Source organism: Periophthalmus magnuspinnatus, chromosome 10 (genome assembly GCF_009829125.3).
Source record: "Periophthalmus magnuspinnatus isolate fPerMag1 chromosome 10, fPerMag1.2.pri, whole genome shotgun sequence".
In the NCBI taxonomy this organism is placed as follows: Eukaryota; Metazoa; Chordata; class Actinopteri; order Gobiiformes; family Gobiidae; genus Periophthalmus; species Periophthalmus magnuspinnatus.
In genome coordinates this window covers 26,552,432-26,576,309 of record NC_047135.1, presented here as the reverse complement: position 1 = coordinate 26,576,309, position 23,878 = coordinate 26,552,432, and the positions used below count along the sequence as shown (strand labels likewise).

The window sequence follows — 23,878 nt, the reverse complement described above, 5'->3', positions numbered from 1 at the left end:
TCTGAGTATCAGGAATTGCCCGTTAGCATCTGTGACAACAAAACTCCGCTCTTGTCACTGACAGTTGTGAAAAGCACTTATAAAATGCCCTGGGTTGGACTGCCAAAAGTGTGTATGTAAAAGAGATCGATCAGACCTTGTTCCTTGTGTTGGTGGGTAAATGTCAATTTTTAATACCATTTTGTGAAAGACATGATGTCCCTTTTGTCACACATTTTTGGTGTGGCAAGTTTATAAATAAACAAAAAAAAAAAAAGAGAAAATATGTCATATTACCAAATCAGAACCTTTACCTCTCTCAACAAGTAAGATATATTGTACTTTAATAAAACTATAAGAGCAAGTAGGCACCACACAATAGTATTCGATACAAAGGCAGACTTATTTTACCCAAACCTAATTTAAATCTGAGCTTTCGGGTGATAATAAAAAAGTATATCAACTGACATGCCTCATTTGTCTAACCTGTTCATGTTCTTTTGAGTAGAGAAAAAATCCCAAACTATGGACAGGATATGGGAGGATGTTCTCAAAGCACAAGTTATGTAAACCTACAGCTAAGTGTGAGAACAGAACTGGATAATGATTGGGAGTAGAGCAAATAAAAGTAGGAACACTGAGCCGGCCAATAAGAGAAGAGGTTGTGGGGTCATGTGAGGTCATGGACAGGTCTGGTTGCCGGGCGCTACTGGACTGTTTACCGATACCCCCAGCCAACAACACATACTCCTGTCTCTGGGGCAACGCTGGGAAATGCACTCCTCTGCAAATTACAGCATTGAAATGAGAAAGCAAGGAATAGACTTGTAACTTTTGGTATTGTTGGATGCCAAGGTCGGCACAAGACCGAACGTTTATGTATCTATATGGTATTTTTTTATGATAAATTCTCAAAGAAAAATATACACAATGTAGTTTTAATAGTATGTTAAACTTGGTGAAATAAAGGGTAATATAAGTGACAGGGCTGATTATCCTATATCCAACCACACCAGAACATTTGCAGATAGACCACAGGACTTTAAAGATGTTACATGCAGTGCTTTTTCTAACATTTTAAGACCCAAAGCTATTTTGGAGCCTTTACTATGCAAAAATTGGGAGATTCCTAATACCTCAAAGTGCCATAGTATCACATAGTCTAACATACATAAGAACATTGATGAGCAAGACTCAGTCATAGTTATCTTTCCTGACAATGGATGCCAACACTACTTGGACTTTGAGGAACCTATTGATGGGTTTCAGGAAAAAGTATTCCTTGTTGATTTGAAGTATACAGCATGGCAACAGTACTCTGTTGTTATAGCGTTAAAGAAATTAAAATTAAAATATTACAGCTTTATAATGGGAACTCCCTAAAAGTTCTGTCCAGGGCGGGACTTAACATTCTGTTGCAACCATGGCAACCCATTTTTAAACAGTGCTTTCCTTTTCACCTGTGCTGCCATGTCTATATATATATATACATACATACATATACATATACACACACACACATACACATATTTATTCATATACAGTGGGTACGGAAAGCATTCAGACCCCCTTAAATTTTTTAAACCCCATTTGCTAAAGTCATTTAAGTTATTTTTTTTTCCTCATTAATGTACACACAATACCCAGTATTGAGAGGGAAACACGAAATTGTTGCATTTTTTGCATATTTATTAAAAAGAAAAACTGAAATATCACATGGCCATAAGTATTCAGACCCTTTGCGGTGACCTTCATATATTTAACTCGGGTGCTTCTGATCATCCTTGCGATGTTTCAACATCTTTATTGGAGTCCAGCTGCATTTGATTATACTGATTGGACTTGATTAGGAATGCCACACACCTGTCCATATAAGACCTTACAGCTCACAGTGCATGTCAGAGCAAATGAGAATCATGAGGTCAAAGGAACTGCCTGAAGAGCTCAGACAGCATTGTGGCAAGGCACAGATCTGGTCAAGGTTACAAAAAAATGTCTGCTGCACTTAAGGTTCCTAAGAGCACAGTGGCCTCCATAATCCTTAAATGGTAGACATTTTGGACGACCAGAACCCTTCCTAGAGCTGGTCGTCTGGCCAAAGTGAGCAATTGGGGAGAAGAGCCTTGGTAAAGCCTTGCTAAAAAAAAAAACACCTGAAGGACTCCAAGATTGTGAGCAATAAGATTCTCTGGTCTGTTAGCCTTAATTCTAAGCGGTATGTGTGGAGAAAACCAGGCACTGCTCATCACCTGTCCAATACAGTCCCAACAGGGAACATGGTGGTGGCAGCATCATGCTGTGCTTCTACTAAATACTGAGTAAAGGGTCTGCATACTTATATATATATATATATATATATATATAACTTTTTTAGACAAAAGAAAATTATAAGTCTTTGCTATAATCACATCTGCTGATTATGAAATTAACTCACCCTTTTGCTTTGATTGACATGGAACACTACACTCCGCCCCTGGATGAAAAGCCCAGTGTTTAGGGAATCCCCTTTATAATGGGGAAAGGTCCTCACAAACAGCAAAATAACCTGAAACCCATGAATATGTCTGCATTAAAAGGTAAGATTGAGGCTTCATTTTGTGCAGTCTGAACTTTATATGAGGGACTTTAACAATACTATGTGGATATCAATTGGAGACATTACCAATTCTTCTATATCTAATGTACACAATGTTTACATCTAAAAACATACATCTATGAAACAATATCTTTGTGAAACTGATCTTGATGAATGCTCACCTTTGTTCATTTCAACAGTCAAAGACTCTCTAATAACCAGCCTCTTGTGATTGTACCATGAAAAACGGATCTTGGCCCAAACTCAAGGGGTCTGGAGGTCTGGAAGAAATGAACATCAACCAAACATCACCAAACACTCATTTCTAAATAGCAAAACAACAGTGGAGTGTATCTGGGCTCTATTAAGAGTTTGAGGCGTAACAAAACTCCATGCAACATTAAGCAGTCAAACAAGCCATAGATCAGCCATGAACGAAAGAATTTGAAGGGCGCAAAAGTATGATATGACAACAGAAGAGGAGTCAAGATCTTGCAAACTTGAGCTTGCTGTCTGATTTTAATGTTTTAAATGTCCCTATTCTATTTGATTTTTTTTCTGTCTAAGTCTCTCTCTCCCGCTCTCTTTCTCCCTCTTTTGGTCTGTCTGTTTACAATTACCGTGCTGCGAATGAATCTTCCACGAATGACCGCTCAACTGGCAGCCCCGACTAGTCAGGAACAAGGGAGCTATTAGTGGAGGAACTGAGGAAGGAAGGAAGAGGGAAAAGCCAAAGGGAAGGCAGGCCAGCTCGGAGAGGCCCAGGGAGGGGAGTATCGCAGAGGGATCATGCAGGAGAAAAGAGAGAAGGGTATATATGGATAGTGAAAGACAGCCAATAAAGTTATACCTCACATTGATGAAGTTGATAAAGTCAAACACAAATTAATTATGTCAGTAGTCTGCAAACTTCGATAAATAGGTTTACATGCAAGGAGTAATCATTTCTCCTGACTAAATTATACTTTATGGCCAAGTGGCTGTGAATAGGTGCGGAGACACATTTGCTGCATCTAGGAATTTAGCATTAAAAGATTCAGTAACTTGGTATGTTTCACAGTATGGCATTACTCAAATATATATCTTAAGCAGGTGATGCTACCAGCCCAAATTACACGTCAGATTTGTGAAAAGTCAACCCTGCTCAAGAGTGCAATTTTTTTTTTATGTATTTTTGCATGAATTTTTAAGGTTAAAACAGTAGATTCTGCTAAGATGACCTTCATGTAAAGGTACTCCATGTTTAGTAAAGTTTAGTAAAATTTTACAAAGAAATAGCCATACCTTTTAAATAAATACTGTTTCAGATAAAGGTTTAAAAACACTACAACTTGGAGCCTTGACAAGCCTGTTCTATGGCCGGAGAAGCCTATAGGTGAAATATGGGTTAGGTAAGGTCATGAAGGAAGTGGCTCAGGATGGGAAACACTAATTCTAGCTTAAAGATGAATAGTGTTGGACAGTCGGAAGATTACTTTGAAGACCTCCTTAATCCTGCCATCAAGAAGCAGTGAACAGGGACTGAGGTGGACTGAGAAAGCTCTTTGATGGTAAGTCATTGAGGATGAATGATGTTGACACACCTCAGTGAAAACATAGGTTGCGCAGTACCTCTGGACTGGGAGAGTGGGCTAGTGGTGTCCCAATGACTAAAACTTACCCAGTACACGGGGTGGTCTATCTATCCTTTGCAAAGATTGGCGGTTGGGAAATTTTAGTTCTTTGTTCAACATGCCATATTGTGGGTGGCGACGGTGGTTGAATGACACCAATTTTTTATTTGGATGAAAAAATTCCAATTTAAGTTTTTGTGTTTTGTGGCTTGTGAACATGTTATTGCTGTTCCCTTCTCACATTCTGAATCCACCATAAAAAAATATTTAACTGGGCAAAAATAAATGTTTTTTTAATTACTAATAGAAGATCAACCCCGGCCACAAGATACTGAAAGAAAAGTCCATACTCCAAAAGTTAGTTCATATAGGTTTATTTTTCGAGTGTATATTGGATTGAAATTACCGTATATCCGGACTATACGCCACTCTGGAGAATAAGTTGCATCAGCTAAATAAATACATAATACATAAATACATAATAATGAAGAAAAAGACCTATAGTATAAAGTAGATGAAGCGCCACTTCCATTTCCACGTCTGTCATACTGTTACAGAAGCCTAGAGTGCCCTCACGCTGTTGTCAAGGTGACAATAACCAAGATTTAAAATTATATATTTTAATAATTTCACATATAAGTCGCATCTGAGTATAAGTCGCACCCCCGGCCAAACTATGAAAAAAAGTGTGACCTATAGTTCAGAAAATACAGTACTTATTTTAGCTTCAAATATGCAAGTGCAATATTTTAGTTCTTACAAATGTATTGTAACTAGAATTCTTACTGTTGATTAATCAAATACTCTTGATATCCCTAGATGACACTGGCTGGCAATGCACATGTATTAGTTAATCTCTATAATGTATAACAAGTTTGTCTGCAGAAGAAGGGGTCATCAAGATTCAGCTTCCAAAGATCACCACACAGTCTTTTGAGGAGATTTCCCAACTCCAACTGTCAATAAAAGCAATATAACCAATGAGAAACCGGGTTAAGCCATGTGTCCTGGAGGCAGGCTTCACAAAGCAACAGAAGACCCTGCGCTCATCCCTACTCAGCCCTCCTCCGCCCCCATAAGCCAAAAGAGGAGATGAAAGAGATTAGTTCTGGGCTCTGGCCTGGAGGACAGTGGACAACTTCAGAAACCCTTTCATTTGTCAAGCTCCAGGATTTAGGCCCTGGACCCCCTGTGGCCCCCATACTCCATCTTGAACCAAACTTTCTACTATATTTTTGGGGAATCGCTTCTGGGTAGTTCCTGACAGCAGTAAATTACCTTCTGCTCTTGAGATGACAGGCAGTAACATTTTGGTCCAAACTAGTATGCTAATGTGCGCTCCCGAAGTTCAGAGCAAGCCGCCTTTCACACGGCAATCCATCAAGAAAAAGTCGAAAGAAGAGGAAATGAAGTGACACCGCAACCATCCTATTTTTTCAGATGCATCTGCCAAAGCCCTGCAGCCCAGACCTCAGACATGCTCTGTCTTTCTGCACTGGAAATCTCAATAAAAGCAGAGGTTTAAAAACACGCATTTGTCAAAAGATGGTTGTAAGAAAAGGAAGTAAGCACAGCACAAGGGAGAGGAGGTCTAGAAAGATGTAAGGTTTATTATGCTATGTAGGGCCCAAAACCCCAATCAATATTGTTCAAGTGTTGAAGTTGTGGCCTTTCAAATGTATTCATAATCATTGGATAAGAAAAGGCAACAGACAAACATTTTGAAAAGAATAAGAAGGAAATGCACCCAAGCAAACATAATAAAATATAGTGATAGGAGACAAATTAGTTAGTGGAGTTCCAATATAACTAAAATGTGATGTGATGATGTATATGTTGTTACTAAAGTAAATTTACAAGTAAAATATATTATTACTTTTAGATATAATTTGGTCTTGTAGTATGGAGTAACTCAGAGAGAACATTTTAATTCTAAGGGGATGCCCTTAGAATTAAAAGTTTATATCTATGTTCTGTATAGTGAGATACAGAGGTTTAAAGTTCTGAAGACTCTTCTTGTTAAACTTCTTGCTAATATTTTACAAAAAAAACAAAAAAAACAAATCCTACAAAGTCTTGATATGAGTCTATAGAAAGTATTCAGGAGAAAGAACATATAAATAACTAATTTTCATCCAATAAAAGTCAGATAGTCCTTTCAAATTGGAAAAGTGGAAGTTTCGGAAACTTCACAAAAAATGCCCTGTGTATATATAGCACAACGGACAAACATAATATTCTTCTAACAGCCATGTGGTGTTTGTTGCAGACAATGATTCATTTGATTTCCGCAGAAAGAAATGGAATCCTGATGGAGACTACCGAATCCAGCAGATAACATAGACGTGGATACTGTTACCCCCCTGGCCTGCGCTCACAAAAAAGCCATTTGTTTAGTAAGCTCTCCAACATGCTACAAGACTTTGTAAAAACGCACTAAGAACATGCTACACACCAGCTCCTTTTGTAAGACCCCCTCCTCAGGCCGCTCCGATTTCAAATCTCCCCCCAAAAGTTGCACCTTATCCCACTGTAAGCAGCTCTTAATGTGATGCCGGGATCCCCCTGCAGAGCGGCTGCGGCAGGGGACATTTGGGAGCGTACAAAGAGAGTATTATTTGTTGGCCCCCTTCTCCCGGCTTCTATTCTGTATGTAGGTCCAACCGAAGCTGCTGCTGACTGATGACTGCTTCCTGCTTTCCTGTTTGTCCACGGCCAAATATAATACAGGGCATAAACAAATATGAGCAGTGACAGATGGAATCTAATGTCAGCGTATCATCTTTTCCTCAGTCCAGAGAACCTGATGCATAGAATTTCATTGTTATTCAAAGTCGTTTTTTTAACTCCCAAAGGGCATGAATTATTAAGTTGTGGGATATCCAAATATCTGAAAGCATGCGCTGGTTGTAACAATATATGGATATTTAAAAGTAAAGACCTTGCATCCGTTTCACAATTGGAAACAGAGTCATGTAACAGGCTTCATTGAGCTTCTTAGGCAACCATCATGCAACCACAGTAATTTCACAAAATATTAACAAATGATCTGGATCTGCCAATAAGTGCGTGTAATTTGCCAAATTATACAAACATAATACTATAAACGTATCCTTTTTTTAAATCGAATATAGTGAATATTTCCAGTTCATGATGCCCTTCCTTTTGCAACATTGCAAACATATACTAATGTCTATTCAGTTGGTTTGCAGACAACCCGCTGGGCCACTTCAGCCCAACCAGAGGAAATGGTATGTGTGTGTTAAATTCAAATACAAAGCCAAACAGCTTTTCTGGAAGAGCACACAGCATACATAGGAGAAGTCAGCATGAGCTTATTTTTCCCATATCATTCCTTGTGTCTCATACAACAACAAAAAAAAAAAAACTTTTTAGGAAAATTAATGATGGACAATTTGTGAATTCACAGTCAACACGCATTTTGTTCATTAAAGGTCCTATATTACACAAAATGAATTCTTGTGAGCTTTGTGCCAAGTTATAATGTTGTTGCCTCATCAAAAAGATACCCAGAGTTATGTTTTGTTTCATAGCATATGTTTGAGTAATACTTAATTATTAGTCTGTCTACAGCTCCAAAACACTAAATGCACTGTTCAACTTTGTGATGTCATGTTGTGGTAGTTTTCAAGTTAACAGCTGCTTTTTACCCTTAGTTTAGTAGAGATGGGCAATTCCAGGGTTGAAATCATGCAAATGTTTCTAGTGAACGTGTTCCCGTATTACCACATGACATAATAAGGTGGAACAGAGTGTTTGAGAGAAGAACTGCAGGGTTTGTGTGTTAAACATGTGTGTATGTTTTTGATAAGGAAACACCATTATAACATTGATCAGAAAATAGCATAATATTTACCCTTTAAATCTTAACAGAAGTTGTTTGTGAGGACAAAGCAAGACAAAACAGAACATAGCCTAGAGAGCGTGAGCTGTAGAGAGGGTTAGGTGCAGCGTTTAGGAGAATAAAGCAGATTTCCTGAAGTCGGAGCATTCCAAGGGCGCCGGTGGTCCCAGCCTGCCAACAGACAAGACGACACATGCAGGAGCTGTCTGCCAGGTAGGAGAGCACAAAGGGCCCTCATTTCCTCCTCCTCCCTCTCTCTCTTTCTCTCTATCTCTCCTACACTCTATCTCTATCTGGTGTGGATCCATGCTGCAACAACAGGACAGCCCAACGGAAGTGCACTGCAAATATTGGCTCACGTGTGGAAGGCCTGTACAGTCGTATGGAGAGACAGAACAGATAGTGGATCTACTTCAACATTCAAGAAGGAAGATAAAGAAATGAGTATGTTGCCAAAACGAGTTATCTGCCCAGTCTGCAGTGATTTTATTATTTGGTTAGGTTAAAACAGCACCACGTAATTTTAGGTGGTGGCATGGCACCTGCAGGACTGAAATAAAAAGTTTAAACCATACTTTGGAATATTCATCATAGGGATAAATATACTTATTGCCACGAAACATTTTAACCAAAGGAATAACATTTTCATGGCAACAAGCAGCTGGGACGCTCCCCTTCAGGCCCTATTTGAGTCAGGTTTGTGGAGATGCAAGCCTGTTCAGATTAAAGCATGTTTTTCAAGGCTTTAGTTCAATAAAAATATATGCTTTTACTGTAAAATATCTTTGGGTACAAAGTTACATGATGGGGCTTTAACTATAAACTGAGATTTGTATGGAAGTTACATTTACTGGCACAATATAACTATTATTGAAAATATTTTGATGTGATTTGGCACCAATTTAGGATAGGCAACGTGAAGGTGCACTATATATATCTTCTACTTCTATCACTCTGGAAATGTTATTGTTTTGAATGTGTGCTAAGTATATGACTGATAATGGCATTCCAGGGTCAGCCTTGTTTGTATTTTCATTTTTTAACCAGTAGAGGCACACAGGTGGTACCAGTAGAGGTAACAGGTGATACTTTTAATCACAGAAGATTTTCCTAGAATTTTGGTTTGTTTTTCAACTGTGACAGAATGAACTCCAACCAGAAATGTTCATGTCAACTTGATGTACGGCATTGTTTTGGTATTTGCTCAGGGCAGATTGGTCAAAATAAATCAACTAACAACAGTCCCTATACCGTCGCTGGGGGGTGGGTTGTAGTAGTGCTGTTGTTTTTGTAGTGTAGCTCTAACCAGGTCCGGTCGTGCTGGTTTTCCATGTGTTCCTCTGGTATTCTTGGATGCTCGTGTGTAAGCTGATCCTAATACAGGCCTTGAAGTCTGATACTAGCCTGGGGATGCGGCTCCCCCAGCACTGCTTCCCAGAGCTCGCCTGTCCCGGAACGGCATCCCATTACCTGCTTGGAAAGGCACGCACAACATACACTCACTGTTTTCTTTAGCCACTGTAGCTTTAGGCCTCCACAAGCCGGGATTAGCCACGCATCCAAGATAATATGATGATGTTTATGGTGGAAAAAGGGAAGCGTCTACGGTCAAATCTCAATATGTCTAGGTTCATATTCGTAGTAATCAATGTACAGTAGCTGCAGAACCATTTTTAAAAGGTAAACGTTTAATTCACATCTCATTACGTCCAGGTCAATAAAATACAAAATGCTATGTTGGGTTCGTCTGAATTTGTCGATGTTTACAAAAGGTACAGGGATTTTTATGCTTTTATAATGGCTGCTTCATTAAGAGCTCATTATGACCACACCCTGAGACTTATGTAAATTATTTGAACAACTTTTGATTTGAACTTTTGATATGTCCTGATGATGATGCTTCAGTTTGGGGTCCATGCAGCCTCCATGGCCTCGGCAGTTTCCAGTAGTTGGTAACATCACACAGGACTGCCCTAATTAGGTGTGGCCAGGTGTCTCTCATTATAAAACACCTGGCTGTAAGGGCGGACTTTGAAATATGGATACGTGTTAGACGAATCACACAGTACATTATACCTCCAGACCCCACCCCTCCTACTCCTCCCTCTCTTCTTAAGTCCTCCATGTGTTGCCCAGTTTAGCAGCTGTATTTGAAATGCGTTTGTGGGAAGAGTTTTGTTCCATTTAAATAATACTCTGCAAAACCTTAGCTTAAGTTTAACTATAGAACAAAAGCAGAACAGAGAGGTTTTGTTAATGTACAGCTAAATGCAGCTTAGTTTGCTAGTAAATTAGTACAGTTATAAACTACAACCCAATATGCCACTTAAATACAAGAACACAAGTTGAATAAAGCTTAAAAATAACAAGTCATGAACAATTGAGAGAATGATACAAAAAACAAAGCACATCACAGCTTGATCTGGTTGGGTTTATAAAGTAATTCTGGATACACAGTGCATATTTGAAAACAATGTGGGAAATCCCAGTGTAGCGGTTATTATAAACAGGGTCAGGGTTAGTATTTAGTACGAGTGATGAAAGTGTGGGACAAAAACATGCTCGCATTCATAAATGGAAAGCCACAACACACAAACACAGGCTGAAAGAATGCCACAGTGAGGGGGCTAATGCTTGAATATTTACCCAGTGGCCCACTAATTACAGTCTGCAGGAATTCAACAGTGATTACAATTAGCAACATCAGGACTGCTCCGGAAAACACTCAAAACACTGGCAGATGTTCAGACTATTTACTTAAAATGACTCCTGGCTATGAAAAAAAAAGTGGAGAACACATAACATGTCAAAACACTAATGAAATAAGCAATGGTATGTATACTGTATAGGTTTGTGGGTTTTATGTTTGGCACATAGACTGTACATATAAATGCGCTAATCGTTACATTCCATGGGCATGCTTCTGGCTCCATCAAATCACTTTACTTTAAAAAAGAAATTGTCACCCCTCTCTCTGTAGTAGCTGCAATGCGCCTCATCATTTTGGTCTTAAAATGTTTGTATTAACCCGATCTACATGATCCTGGTTTTATTTCACTATTTTGTCCGTGATTCAAGATATGAACATTAATAACAAATCAGGCGCCTTCTTTCCCCGAGGTCGCTCCTGCAAGCTTTAGCAACAGGTTTGATTTGATGCTGAACCAGCAGAGCGAGCGGGAAGGAGCGTTACTTTCAACAGCCTCGCTCCAGATTGGCTCTTTGGTTGCTAAGACACTCGCGGTCGGAATTCCAATGTGGAACTCGGCTACAAATTCACCACTATAACTTCTAGCCTTATTGAGGTTAATTTGACTGGAGCCAAACGCTATGGGTGACGTCACACTGACTTAGTGTACTTCTTTATAGAGTCTATGGTCTGGCACTAATGAACTAGAGGTCCCAAGATTCTATCCCCTGGTTGCTGAGTGAGTGGTGAATTCACTACCCCAGAGTCAAAGAGAGAGAGGCAATATCAAATAGTGTTTTTCTTTCTTTCTTTTTTTTTGTAAGTAAAAGAACAACTTCCTTGAAAAAAAGTACCAGTAAGAATAAAATGTTACATGATAGATAAAAGAAACTGACAAAATTACTGTCACTTACTTCTTGCATTCATCATAGTACAATTTGCCTGCATAATGACAAGGAATATACGTTAAAAGATCTGTACCTGATTTGTTTCCATGTATTTGGGCAAAATGTGTCTTGTGCAAGTACAGATATATTGTATAAGCAGCTCCTGATGTCAAAATATGCTCACCGTGTACTGTCAGCATCAAATTATACGTGTTTCCTTAACCGATCATCAGAAAGTGCACAGTAGGCATGCTAGTTGTTTTTACTGTCATGGCAAAACTCAGCTCTGGTGTCTGGTAATTAGGACGCTTGGAATGTATAAGGTAAGTGAGGAATAACTTTGGACCACTGAAAATAGAATAAAAAAGAACTAAGTCTGTTTTTCACATTCTTAAAGTAGAAATCAGGTACAGCACCTTTAACTGTTTACCTGTATTGTGCAGAAAAATACATTTAACAAGAAAAATAATTCATGTTATTGTAATATGGAAAGCATGAAGACAGTTGCAATCAAAATATAAATGGACCCTGGATTTCAATTTGTCCAGTTAAAAACTACTACTGTCACCTATGTCTGGTTTGGCACCATCTTCTGTTCACTAACCACATTGCATCAGAAGCACTCATGCTTGTCAAAGGTAAGTGGTATTAGGGGGCGGAAACTACAGAGCCAGTACTCCTACAAGATACAAGACCAGTTTACATATGCGCCTAAATATTTCAACTTCCCCTGATTGTTTTTAATTATAGTTTGTTTTAAAAAGTGAGTACTACACAATTAGATGTAAATAGGCCTTATATTCAGAATTCAAATTGGTCTAGACTCCAGCTCCATAACTTGTCAACTTGTTTCTGATTAAAATTTAGCTAATATAAATACGATACATAAACATGCATTTTCAAACTGGATTTTTAAAGAACAAACCCGTTTTGGACAATATATTGTAATATCTAAATTATCAATATAGAAACTTTGAATTCAAACTAACTGACATTTGTTATTTGTACCTACTGTGAACTTACAGCCTGTTCTCTTTCTAATCCCTCCTCTATCTGATAAGGCGAGTTGGTGACTTCTGGTCCTAAACAAAGATCCATCTGGGAGCAATCTCCTCACTGTAAGTACTGCTGCTGATAGCACACAGGAAGCTAGTGCACATTACTGTAAACAAATAAGCTATTCAGTAAGAGACCTGGGCTGGGAACTTTAGAGGTCATTGTTATACCGCTGTTAGGAGGGTGCAGCACGGTGAAACTTAAACTGTTTCAGAAATGATTTGGCTTAAACAATGGACTAAAGCTGTACAAGCCAAAGACAAAAATAGGGCTGTAGTTGACTAAAGAAAGTCTTAGTCGATTAAAGACGTGCCCTGCTAATCGATTATTGGACTAAAAAGGAGACGTGGCAAAATCTCTCAAAACTATTGCTTATCTCTATGTGTCTGACCCAAACTGTACTCATAAGACTACAACTGGAGTCCAACCATAACAACTATTTAGAAAAAAAGTACTAACAATGTATTTATATGAATAATCTGCATTTTTGCATATAAATACCAAAAACTATCCAATCTTCAGCCAACTCACTCACTCCCTAATGTGTACGTACGGCTATTGTCCCATATAAATCCTTATAATCTAAATAAAATGATGCCCACAGCTCTAGACAAAAGTACTAACAACATTTGGAAAAAAAAGGCACAAGTTGAATCTGTATTACTGTTGAAGAGCCACTGACATTACACATACTTTTAATACACTTTAATCTATCATCATAGTCAATGAAGAAACTGCAGCTACAACAATCAAAGTATATCTGATTGTGAATTTTGAGAGAAGACTCAATATTGATGCTGTTTATAACCGTCACTGGTCTGTTTCCAACAGCAATAACTGTTGTCTGTGGACACAGTGTGCTTGATGGTACAAAGAACAATGTCAGCTGCATGGAAAGAGTCCAGATAGACGCTATAATATAAGATTTATTAGAAAAAAATACATTTTTTGAAGACACATTGCATTTTTTTCTCAGGTAATAAACTATAACATACAGGGGATTTTTTTTTTTTTTTTACATATTGTTCATTGTAAACCACAATATTTATCAACTGGTTAATAATAGGTCCAATAACTTCCTGTTCCAAATTGCAGAGCTGATAGATACTGCCTCTTCATAGCTGCATTTTTTCATAATAAGAGGATTTGTTTTTTTGTTTTTTTTTTGTTATTTTGTTGGGTTTTTTGGGGGGAATCTGCCTTAACTTTGCATGGGGCAGTCACCTGTTTGTCTCCATGAAACATTCCAGGCAAAGCAATAGCATCTTCACAGAGACAAGCAGGTGGCGGACCATCAACTAAAAAACTACATAGTACACCTTTAAAACACTTACTCTAACTGAAAAGAAAAGTTAAATATTGATTTAAAATATTTGACCAGGCAGCCATGAGACAACAACCACAAATCATCTTTTCAACTGAGGAGGAGTGCACTTTCTCCTGTCTTCCTGTGTCCACCCTATCCTCCCACTCTGTCCATCACACAGCTGGGACCCGGACCTCTCCGACAAAGGCCTACATTGACTCTATTGACACCCCGGTGCGCCATTAATCTTAATTTGTCCCATCATATCCTGCTATTGGTATGGAAATGTGGGCCCATCTCCGGTGCGGTGCTTGAGTCGTGATGCGTGCTCAAACATGGTTGAGTGGGAGAGTGCCTGTCCATTTGACCGCTTCCGTTCCTACTGGCCCCTTGTTTAAATGTCATGAATGTTCCTGATGACACACTCAGTAGGAGGTGTGGGCAGGAGCTAGCCTAATGTGCTCAGCTGCCCGGGGAGCCACTTCCTGAGGCCAGATGGGAAACCAGGGATGTCCCGAAAGTCGAGACAGCTATCAATTTTCATCTGTTGTCCGGTTAACACTCACTAATAAGTAGAAATTTAAGCATGTGTGTGTACAAACATTGATGGCAAGTTGGTAATTAAACTAGCAACCCCTGGATTAGAGGAAAAACTATATTGCGCCAGAATTCCTAAAAGCTTCCTCACAAAAAGTTTGAAATATTGTATCACAATACTGTAACCGAAAATATCAAGGTCCATGATATTTAAATATTGTTAAATCGCTTTTACAAGAAACTAACAGGCAATGAAATAGCCACAGAAAATGCAGGGTACAAGCAAAAAGTAGTTTAGGAGAGCCACTGAGAGATAAAAACATGAACGGAGGAAATGAGAGTATATCTGCAGAACATCTTAGATATGTAGTTAATTCGATTTGTCTCCATTGGCTGAATTAATTTTTTCATTTGTTTCTTTCATTTTGACAGTCAATGACATTGTTTAGACCAATAATTATTTTGCCGTCCATTGACCGAGCACTATAAATGTTAATGCATGCTGATCCAACCACTGTCGCCCTCACAGCTCCAATGGCGTAAGACGGTATTGTAAATGCACGGCTGATTAAATCATTGAGCCTAAGTGTATGAGACAGACAGACATGGGGCTGGCTGCAGGAGCTTAAGAGGAGCACTGGGACACTCTCTATTCCCCGTGTCCTTTTTGACAAGGCCCAGACCCACGCTTTGATCAGCACTCAGGAAATTTCATTAGGACGGAGATGGCTGGATAAAAGACCAAAGAAAGCCAGAGTGGATGAGAGGAGGAAGAGAGCGAGATAAAAGGGGAGAAAACGGATGGATGGAGGGAGGACACAGGAGCCCTGATAAGAAGAGCTTTTCAAGTAGACAAAGGAGATCTCAAATCCTGGAAAATTTGAATGTTGTCTGTACATTTTAAGTATGCTATACATCAATATCTACCTTTGATGTATGGATGTCACAAAAGTAGTGAGGACTACACAAACACATTCCCATCTGTTGCCAAGCTAACACTCACAAAACGCGCAAATTCACACCTAAGTGTACAAACACTGGGGGCAAGGTGGTGTAGTGTTTTGCCAAACGACAGTGCACTGGTCAGAAAAGGGATAAAACCTACAGATTACAGGACAAACTTGTTAGATTACAGCCAATAGGGTTGAAATTAGGACCTCACTATTTCCTTATATCAAAGGTCACGATTTATATTTTATCACAAATAATAATAACAACAATGATAATAATAATAAGAATAATGATGCATTTGATTTATATAGCACCTTTCAAGAACACAGAGTGCCATTTAATTTCCTCAACACTATTGTAGCCACAGCTGCCCTAGAGCAGACTGACAGAAGCAAAAATGTTCCTCGTACCACCACCAATACTCACACGTCCCATTCACAGTAGGCAAAATGGATGAAGTGTCTTGTTTAAGTGCACAACAGCACTCCCACTAGAGCCACTGCAGCCCCAATGGGGCAACTGGTATTCCCTGTGGTCCAAGTACTAACCAGGCTCGGCCTTGCTTAGCTTCTGAGATCAGATGAGATTGGGCATTGTCAAAGTTTTATTTTATTTCCTTTAAGTGGTTACTAAATACTAATAAGTAGTAATACTACTTCTCAGAGTTCAAACTTCCCCACGATTGGTTAAATCCAACTAGAGCATAGAGATGCATTTAACAGAGGCGCACTGAATCATCACCCAAATAATATCGGACCACAATTCATCCTTTATCACATCGCCAAACCCATTCTGCCAGTATGAAAAACTTGAACATATTGTGTCTATTGTCAGCGGGCAGCACATCATTAGAAATATCTATAGCACGCATGTCTAAAATCAACAGCACTAGCACAGTTAAAGAGATGAACCACAGCGAAAGAGCTCTCTCCTCATCCATCAGGCCCACAAAGGCAGAGGGGCAGAGGAGGACTGGCTGATCCATCACACACCAAAGGCTCCTGCGACGTGTGTTTACCTTATCCATCATGTCCGGCCGGTTGGTGGCGGCCAGCACCGTGACGTCCCGGAGCTGCTCCAGCCCGTCCATCTCTGTCAGCAGCTGGGCCAGGACCCGGTCGCCCACGCCGCCTGACCCCGACGAGCTAAAGGGGCACGGGAGAGTGTGAAAAAGAACATAGTGAAAATCAATCTTAAGTATTTAAAGGGGAAATATGATGTAAAATTGACCGAGCTTTAAAGAAGGTATTACACTTATACTGTATTAATTGTTAACACATAACATATTTAGATCACCATGTTACATTTTATTGTTTTGAAGATGCTATATTCGCTGAAAACAATATGTTAAAATGTTTAATTAGTTTCAGTTTAGTTTTTTTGTGCTCTGACTCCCCCATCCCCTGCTCCCCGAGTCAGTCCCCCTTCACAATGCCCTCTCAACACAATCACCGAACATTCAACTAATGAAACTACTGCACATTGTATCAAGTTTGTGAAGTTGTAGTGTATTGTTTTGCATCCCACTTTTGTATATTTATCAAACATGACCAGGCGTGAGCATGGGTGAGGTAGGCTTGTGGGCTGAGCCTTGTATTTGAGGCGTGGGCTCATACTGCCAACCATAAGGAAGGTTTGAATAAGGCCCAGGAGAAATCGCTAGATTACTCAAACGTACATGGACGACAAAACCTCTGCAGGCACGTTTTTGATGAGGGAACGTTATAACATGTTACAAAGCTTCAAAAATTCAATATTGCGTATATCACCATAACACCTTTGAACATCAAGTCTTGTTTTTTTTAAGTAGTTTTAGATCAATAGAAATCACAAAATGTAAATAATGATCTACATATGTCAAAGTATAATATTAAACACCCAAAACAGTATATTTTTTAAGGAATTATGGAATTTGTAAAGGTATTTAATGGAAACACATGCCTGCCTGTTCTGGTTTATGGTGAGCTAGGGTTCCCAGATTACTCAAAAACATTATCTGAATAGTCGTAATAAGCAAAGCAGACTCTTGTAAAAACCTGCTAACCTGTCTTTTAGAACTCAGCATCTTCACATGCATCTTCTGAAATGCATGTGATTCTTTTATTAGCCCATGTTACCTTATATTAATGATAATGGACATGTTAAAAATTCGGACATAATAATGACTTACAGTAATGCCATGATATTGACATTCATTTTTGTATATCTGTTTTGTAATATCTGTATAATCTGTATATAAACTAAACAACATTGTCGCTGTAACTTTGCATTAGACCCTGGTTATTTTCCACCACAGCACAGTGCAGACAGCCGCCCCTTTGGCTCAAAGGCACACAGACACTGGCTCTGTTGACAGGGTTAGCCAGCGGAAGTGCCAGACGTTATTAGCACAGACAAGGCCATGGAGCAACACAAAGGGTCTCTGTCACCGCGATATGGACCAGCCGGGAGAGACGAAGTTTGGCACGAAAGAGGGGAGAGAAGCCGGAGTAGCCAATAGACGCTGTAAAAGTTTGTAAACAAATACGTTCTACATTCCAGAATGGAGGCAACTGCAGGCAAAAGTGAAGTGGAACATAATAGCCTCAGAATATAACAAAATATGACAAATCGAGGGAGGTTTAACAAAGGATAAACACTTACCTACATGCGAATTATACCAGTTTATTTAAAGGAGATTATGATAGGACATGTTTTTGATGAAGAAAAAATCATAGGTTTTAGTTTTTACTGGGCAAATATTAACATTAACGTTGACCTCACAAAAGTATATTCTACTGTAGCATAAATTAGACTTTTTGAGTAGTTCGAAAAAATGCTTAGGCAAGTAAATTTTATTTTTTCCATCCTTTGTAATAGAAAGACTTAAAGGCACGATACCTAAAAACATGAAAAACTAATAAAAAATCATGTAAAACTGTTTTGCAGCAAATGATGATGAGTTTATAAGTTTTTCACAACTTTCAGAGACCAGAGTGGAGTTTTGGAATCACAGTAACACTAACAACAACTAGAATGCAAACAGCACACTACCTGATTTGTGGAGATAAAAATGCTTTATAATACAATAAGACCCCAAGAGCAGCTTTTACACTACAGGGTGTCCAAGTTCTATTGTACTCAGTGGTTATAAAAGTTTTTATTCACATTGTATTTTTGTATTTCAGGCATCCTGTTGATTAAAGAATGAACATCTAAGAAATGGCTACTTTGACCTTTTGACGGAATATAAGGCACCACATCTGCAGGACCTTCAACCAACGCATTTCCAGACCATCAGATTGGAAAGGATGGACCTATTCTGTAGCCATCACGTTCACCAGGATTTCTTCCTATAGGTCTATGTCAAAGATATCGTGTATCGAGCAAAGATACAGGACATTACTGAACTAAAGCAAAAGATAACAGATACGATTGCAACCACTGATGAGGCTATGCTACAGAGAACATGGTAAGAAATCGAATACTGCCTCGATCTGCTTTGTGCGATGAATGGTGCCCATATAGAGGTGTATTAAATGAGGTAAAAAAAAAACAAAAAAACCTGGAAACCACAGAATACAATAGAACATGTCTGATTAAGATATCTTATCAATTGCTTTTTAATACATGTTTTAAATTGTATGGACACCCTGTATATCTGTACAGGGGCTAAATTGATTTTACTTTATAGCATGAAAAAGGTATAGCCCCAATAAAACATTTAGATATAATGTCAGTTAATCAGTGAAAATGTACTACAGTCGACTTCACTTTTGCCTCCATTCTATCATTTTGAACACTGTGATGACATAGCATTTTAATGGGTCTATTCTCAAACTGTGTTTCATAAAACCTCATATGCGTTGCGTTTGAATGTTCTTTGGCTCGTCCTGTCCTCTCTTCATTCCAGCAGTTTGAAGTGTGGCAGGTAGGCTGACAGATTTACAGGTGCTTCAAAAAGAGAAAATATATGCTGCTCAGGCTGTCTGCTTGTGTCAACACTTTTGGAATTCCTGCAGTTGAGCCATTTCATTGATTAAACGCAGCAGGAAGTGAGCGCCAATAAATAACCTCCACATCAGTATGGCTAAGTGCATTTTTCAAATAGCTAAAAGCTTTACCGCCAGCTTCTGGTCATTTGGAGAGAATTTGAATACCAACGACTGTGCAAAAGCCGTAAAAGCGAAATTACAAATGAGAGCTTTTGCAATTTGGTTCAGCTGTTGTACAGAATAATTGGAATTAGAAATATTAAGGTATGGTCAAGGAGCAGTGCATTCTTAAAGTGGAACTAAACACTCTAAATCACTATTAAACTTCATATATTATGCTTTAACAATAAATAACGCTATATTTATTGTTCCTAGTCATTTTTGGCAAATTTAGTGCAAACTAAGCAAATGTGCAGCTTTCTGGTCAAAAAGGCCTAAGTTTGTGCTGCCTTCACTGGCCTCTGCAATATCCAGTGGTTGGTGACATCACAAAAGACTGCCCTGATTACAGCCAGGTGTTTCCGTTCACAAACACATGGCTAATAGGGCGGAGTTTGAAGCGTGGATGCCTATTAGACCAATCACACGTTCCTCATATGTCCAGACCCCATCCCTCCTCCCCCTCACTCTCTTTAGTCCACAGGCACTGTCCAGTTTAGCCGCTCTATTTGAAAAGTGGTTGTGGGTAGAGTTTAAGTATTTAGTCCCCCTTTAAGCACTGTTTCCAAGATGAAATGAACCAACTGATCTATAACACGCAATACAGTATTATGATTATATTTTAGCCATTGTCACTGTACAAATAGTTTGCCGCCAGCTGCTCCGATAATCTCGTCTACATATTTAACATCTGCAGTCTTCTCTTTGTAAATGCTTCCAACCGGAAATTTGTGGAATACTAAAAAATGTAAAGAGGGGATTATCAGACTTTTCTCACGATAAAACTACATGTTTGAATCCGTGTGGCCAAACATAATCTGTTTTTTATCTCACTAAACCGTGTTTTCTACACAACTGCTTATGTACAAATATAAGACGTGGTATTAGTCAGGCCTGGTTCTAGACAAATGATATTGCGTGGGAAGACTGCAAATATGTAGGCAAATAGAAAGGACGACATAGATTGTTTATTACACACCACCAAATTAGACGCTGAGTTTAGATAAATGACGACTCTATATATGACAAAGTATCAAAAATCAGATGCTAATTGATACTAAAACTAGTATCGAAACTAGACACTTATTGAGCAGTTATCAATACTAAAAAATTCATATTCACACGACAGAAATGATAGCTTTAAATGATCTTAAGGTGCATCAGAACAACTATAAGACTACCATTGGACGACTATGGAACCTACCTAGATGAAGGATTTCACAAATACAAGGGACATGGTAATTTAAAGGAAAATACTACAATTTGTTTTTTTGTTAGTTTTTTTAGATTATGACGTGCTATTATTTTGAGATTATTTTATGTTGATGTTGAATTTTGTGTTGTTAAAACTAATATAAGAATTCACAGCATTTGTGCAGAGGTCTAAAAATTATTTTTCTTCAATAACAGAGCAGTTTGTTGTTTACAGTGAACATTCTATTATCTAATCATTGCACGTACATAAATTACAATTTCAATATGATTATGATATATTATATTGGCATTTTACATTAGGGCTGAACAATATGTCTGTCACTATGCAATCACACAAATAAGTATAAATGTTTACTATAACAGAACCAAATGAATGGTGTCAACATTCTGAAGTCTGCGAGCACATGGCCCAGCAGCCTGCCCTGTCTGTGCTCCTTCCTGCGGCCTTTATTTTTATCGAGGAAGCGCGCTGCATTTTTGGCCTTTGCCATCTGCTCCGCGAGCCACAATGAGGTCTCTGTGTGTGTCCGGTGCTCGTCCTCCGCCCGCTCCCCCTCTTGCATCTGCCCCCCTTGCCCCCCTCTCCTCTCCGCCCCATCCCAGCTTCCTTTGGGCCACAGATGTTCTCAGTGCCATCCCACCGAGCCGCTTCGGGACAAGCCACTGCTCTGTGTCTGACCGGCAGCGGCTGAGGGGGCACCATGAGTGGCTTCAAAGTGATGCAGACACTTGGAGATATGTGCCAGTGACTCATAAGAGCATCTTTGTGAGGCGATCAGGGGCAGAATTTATGACTGGAAAATGGAGTACAATGAAATGTGTTTTTGTAAAATGTGTCCAGAATGTATGTGTCGCTCCTAACAGTAAATAATGTCAGCAAAACAAAGCATTCAATTCTGTCATGTTTTGCTTCTGGTAAAAAATTATAATTTAAAGTGTAATGCTGAGCAGGAAGTTAATGAATCATTTTCTATGATCAAGATATTTTAGATCAATATGGCAATTTACAGTGAACTAAAATAATTGTCTACATATATTATAGTTTAATACAAAATATCTAAAAAAATATATATAATTTGTCTTCTTTGTGAGAGGAATACGCAGTGAGAACCAGAAACATGGTGAATTTATGCTGGATCCCCTTCCTTTCACAACTAGTTACATTTATATTGTGACTGAAGTGGTAAATGTAGTTGAAACCAATGACACGTCAGTTGCTGGGTGAACGCTCAACCCATTATGCCACTACTACCCCATAAACTTGTTTTTTCTTGTGCACTATGTAACTTTTCTAATGGAGGGCACACCACCTGCTTTGTCTCCATGGAGATATTATTGCTTTGCCTTGAATGGACCACTGTATACGTGCTTTTACTTGTTGAAATATAAGTTACTGTTTTGTTCTTTATTTTTCAGACAAAAAAACAACAAAACATTGCAGTAATTATCAAACCAAAAATATGTATAGCTCAAAAATAGTCAAAAATACAAATCTCGCCATAGATCAGCGCTGTCACCTGCTTCTCTTCAGAGGTAGATACGTTGAATGCCACATTATGGGACATGAAAGCAATAAAATATCTGTGGAGACAAGCTGGTAGTGGACCCTTCACCAGAAAAATTACATAGTGCACCTTTAATGTGATTCTTGTTTGTCCAAATGTAACCCCATGTACCTTCCTCTCTCGCTGGCCAGTGCATCGATCTCATCAAAAAATACTATGGAAGGAGCGACCGTCCGGGCCTTCCGAAACACCTGCAGACGACAGCAGCAACAATGAAGGAAAGGAAATAAGAGGGTGAGTGTGACAAAGGCAAAGAATAGTGTGCCACAACAACACAAAAACATGCACAGGAAATAGTCCGTGTATTATAGCTAGAACACAACCGACCGCCATTCAGGGTATAAACACATTTTCACAAAACATTTTTAAGTAATTACTGTAAGTATTCCTGTTTATGACACATGCAGACTTACCTCTCTGACAGCTCTTTCAGATTCCCCGACATATTTGCTGAGTAGTTCAGGTCCCTAAAAATAAAATTAAAATTGTAAGAAATATGGAGGTAAAAACTGGACAAGATGTGATATTGTGGATATTTGTAGCTAAAATACAGTTAAAGCTACATCTAAAAGAAATCTCAATCATTTTTATTATTGATGTGGTGATAAGCCACTATTGTAGCCACAGCTGCCAGAGTGGCAGAAGTGAGGCTGCCGATCTGCATCATTAGCCCCTCCAACCACCACTTTAATACTAGGCAAGTCCCCCTGTACACTGACTTTTTTATATTGTATTGTGGATATTTACATTGTATTGCAATGATCCACTTTTACAAGGATATCAACATTTTAATAAAGTATACTATATTATCAGATTTTTAAACCACAAAAGAAAGAAGGAGGCATTTAAATCTATACAGATGGATTCAAGCAATCACAAATACTTTGCAGAGTGTAACATAATGTAAAAATTCATACTGACAATCCTTTAATTCATTCAAAATATATAAATTTTAGTGGCAAACATTGTGAGTAGCATCATGGTAATGATGAAGACAACATAAGTTCCAGTCGCATGGTGTGTCTAACCCCAGGTGCGTAATCTATCACTTAAGCCTGTCCGTGTGTAGAGCCCTGCTGTATGCCCCACAGTACAGATAAAGCTAATCCTCTGATTGTTACTCTATAATTCATACTTGTGCACTTTCAAAGAGAACGGGACATTTTTTAGATTCCTCTACATGTTTCCTGCCTCTTCTAAAAGGCCTATTCAATCCTTTTAGATTCCGTTGACATTTTAAACTGGGGCTAATTGCCGTCAACTCGGAACTACATTTACAGTTAAAACGCTAAAATAAGGGCTTGACTCATTCAAATGTAACGCCTCTGGCAAAAATGAACTGGTCTCAAACACTGCTCATAACAACATTTAATAGGATATAACTTCTTGAGTTTTCTTTGCTTTTAACTTTGCTGTTTACAGTCAGGATGGAAAGTCCTTTGACACAAATCCTAATTTTATAAAACCCTTTAGTGCGTGCCTGCCCATGGACTGTGGATGGAACTCT

General features: G+C 38.7%; 1 protein-coding gene across 2 annotated transcripts in view; it reads right to left on the bottom strand.

The window, feature by feature from the left end:
- The window catches only part of spata5 (spermatogenesis associated 5), a 137,577-nt gene that overhangs the window by 77,585 nt on the left and 36,114 nt on the right, over nt 1-23,878 (bottom strand). Inside the window, exons 13-15 of one of the 2 annotated variants that reach the window (XM_033973936.2) lie at nt 22,785-22,838; nt 22,483-22,562; nt 16,477-16,603 (exon numbers count right to left, since the gene is read on the bottom strand). In XM_033973936.2, the coding sequence (XP_033829827.1) occupies nt 16,477-16,603; nt 22,483-22,562; nt 22,785-22,838 (261 nt within the window). The remainder of the gene's footprint in view (nt 1-16,476; nt 16,604-22,482; nt 22,563-22,784; nt 22,839-23,878) is intronic. The other variant, XM_055224613.1, reaches the window with a different exon arrangement.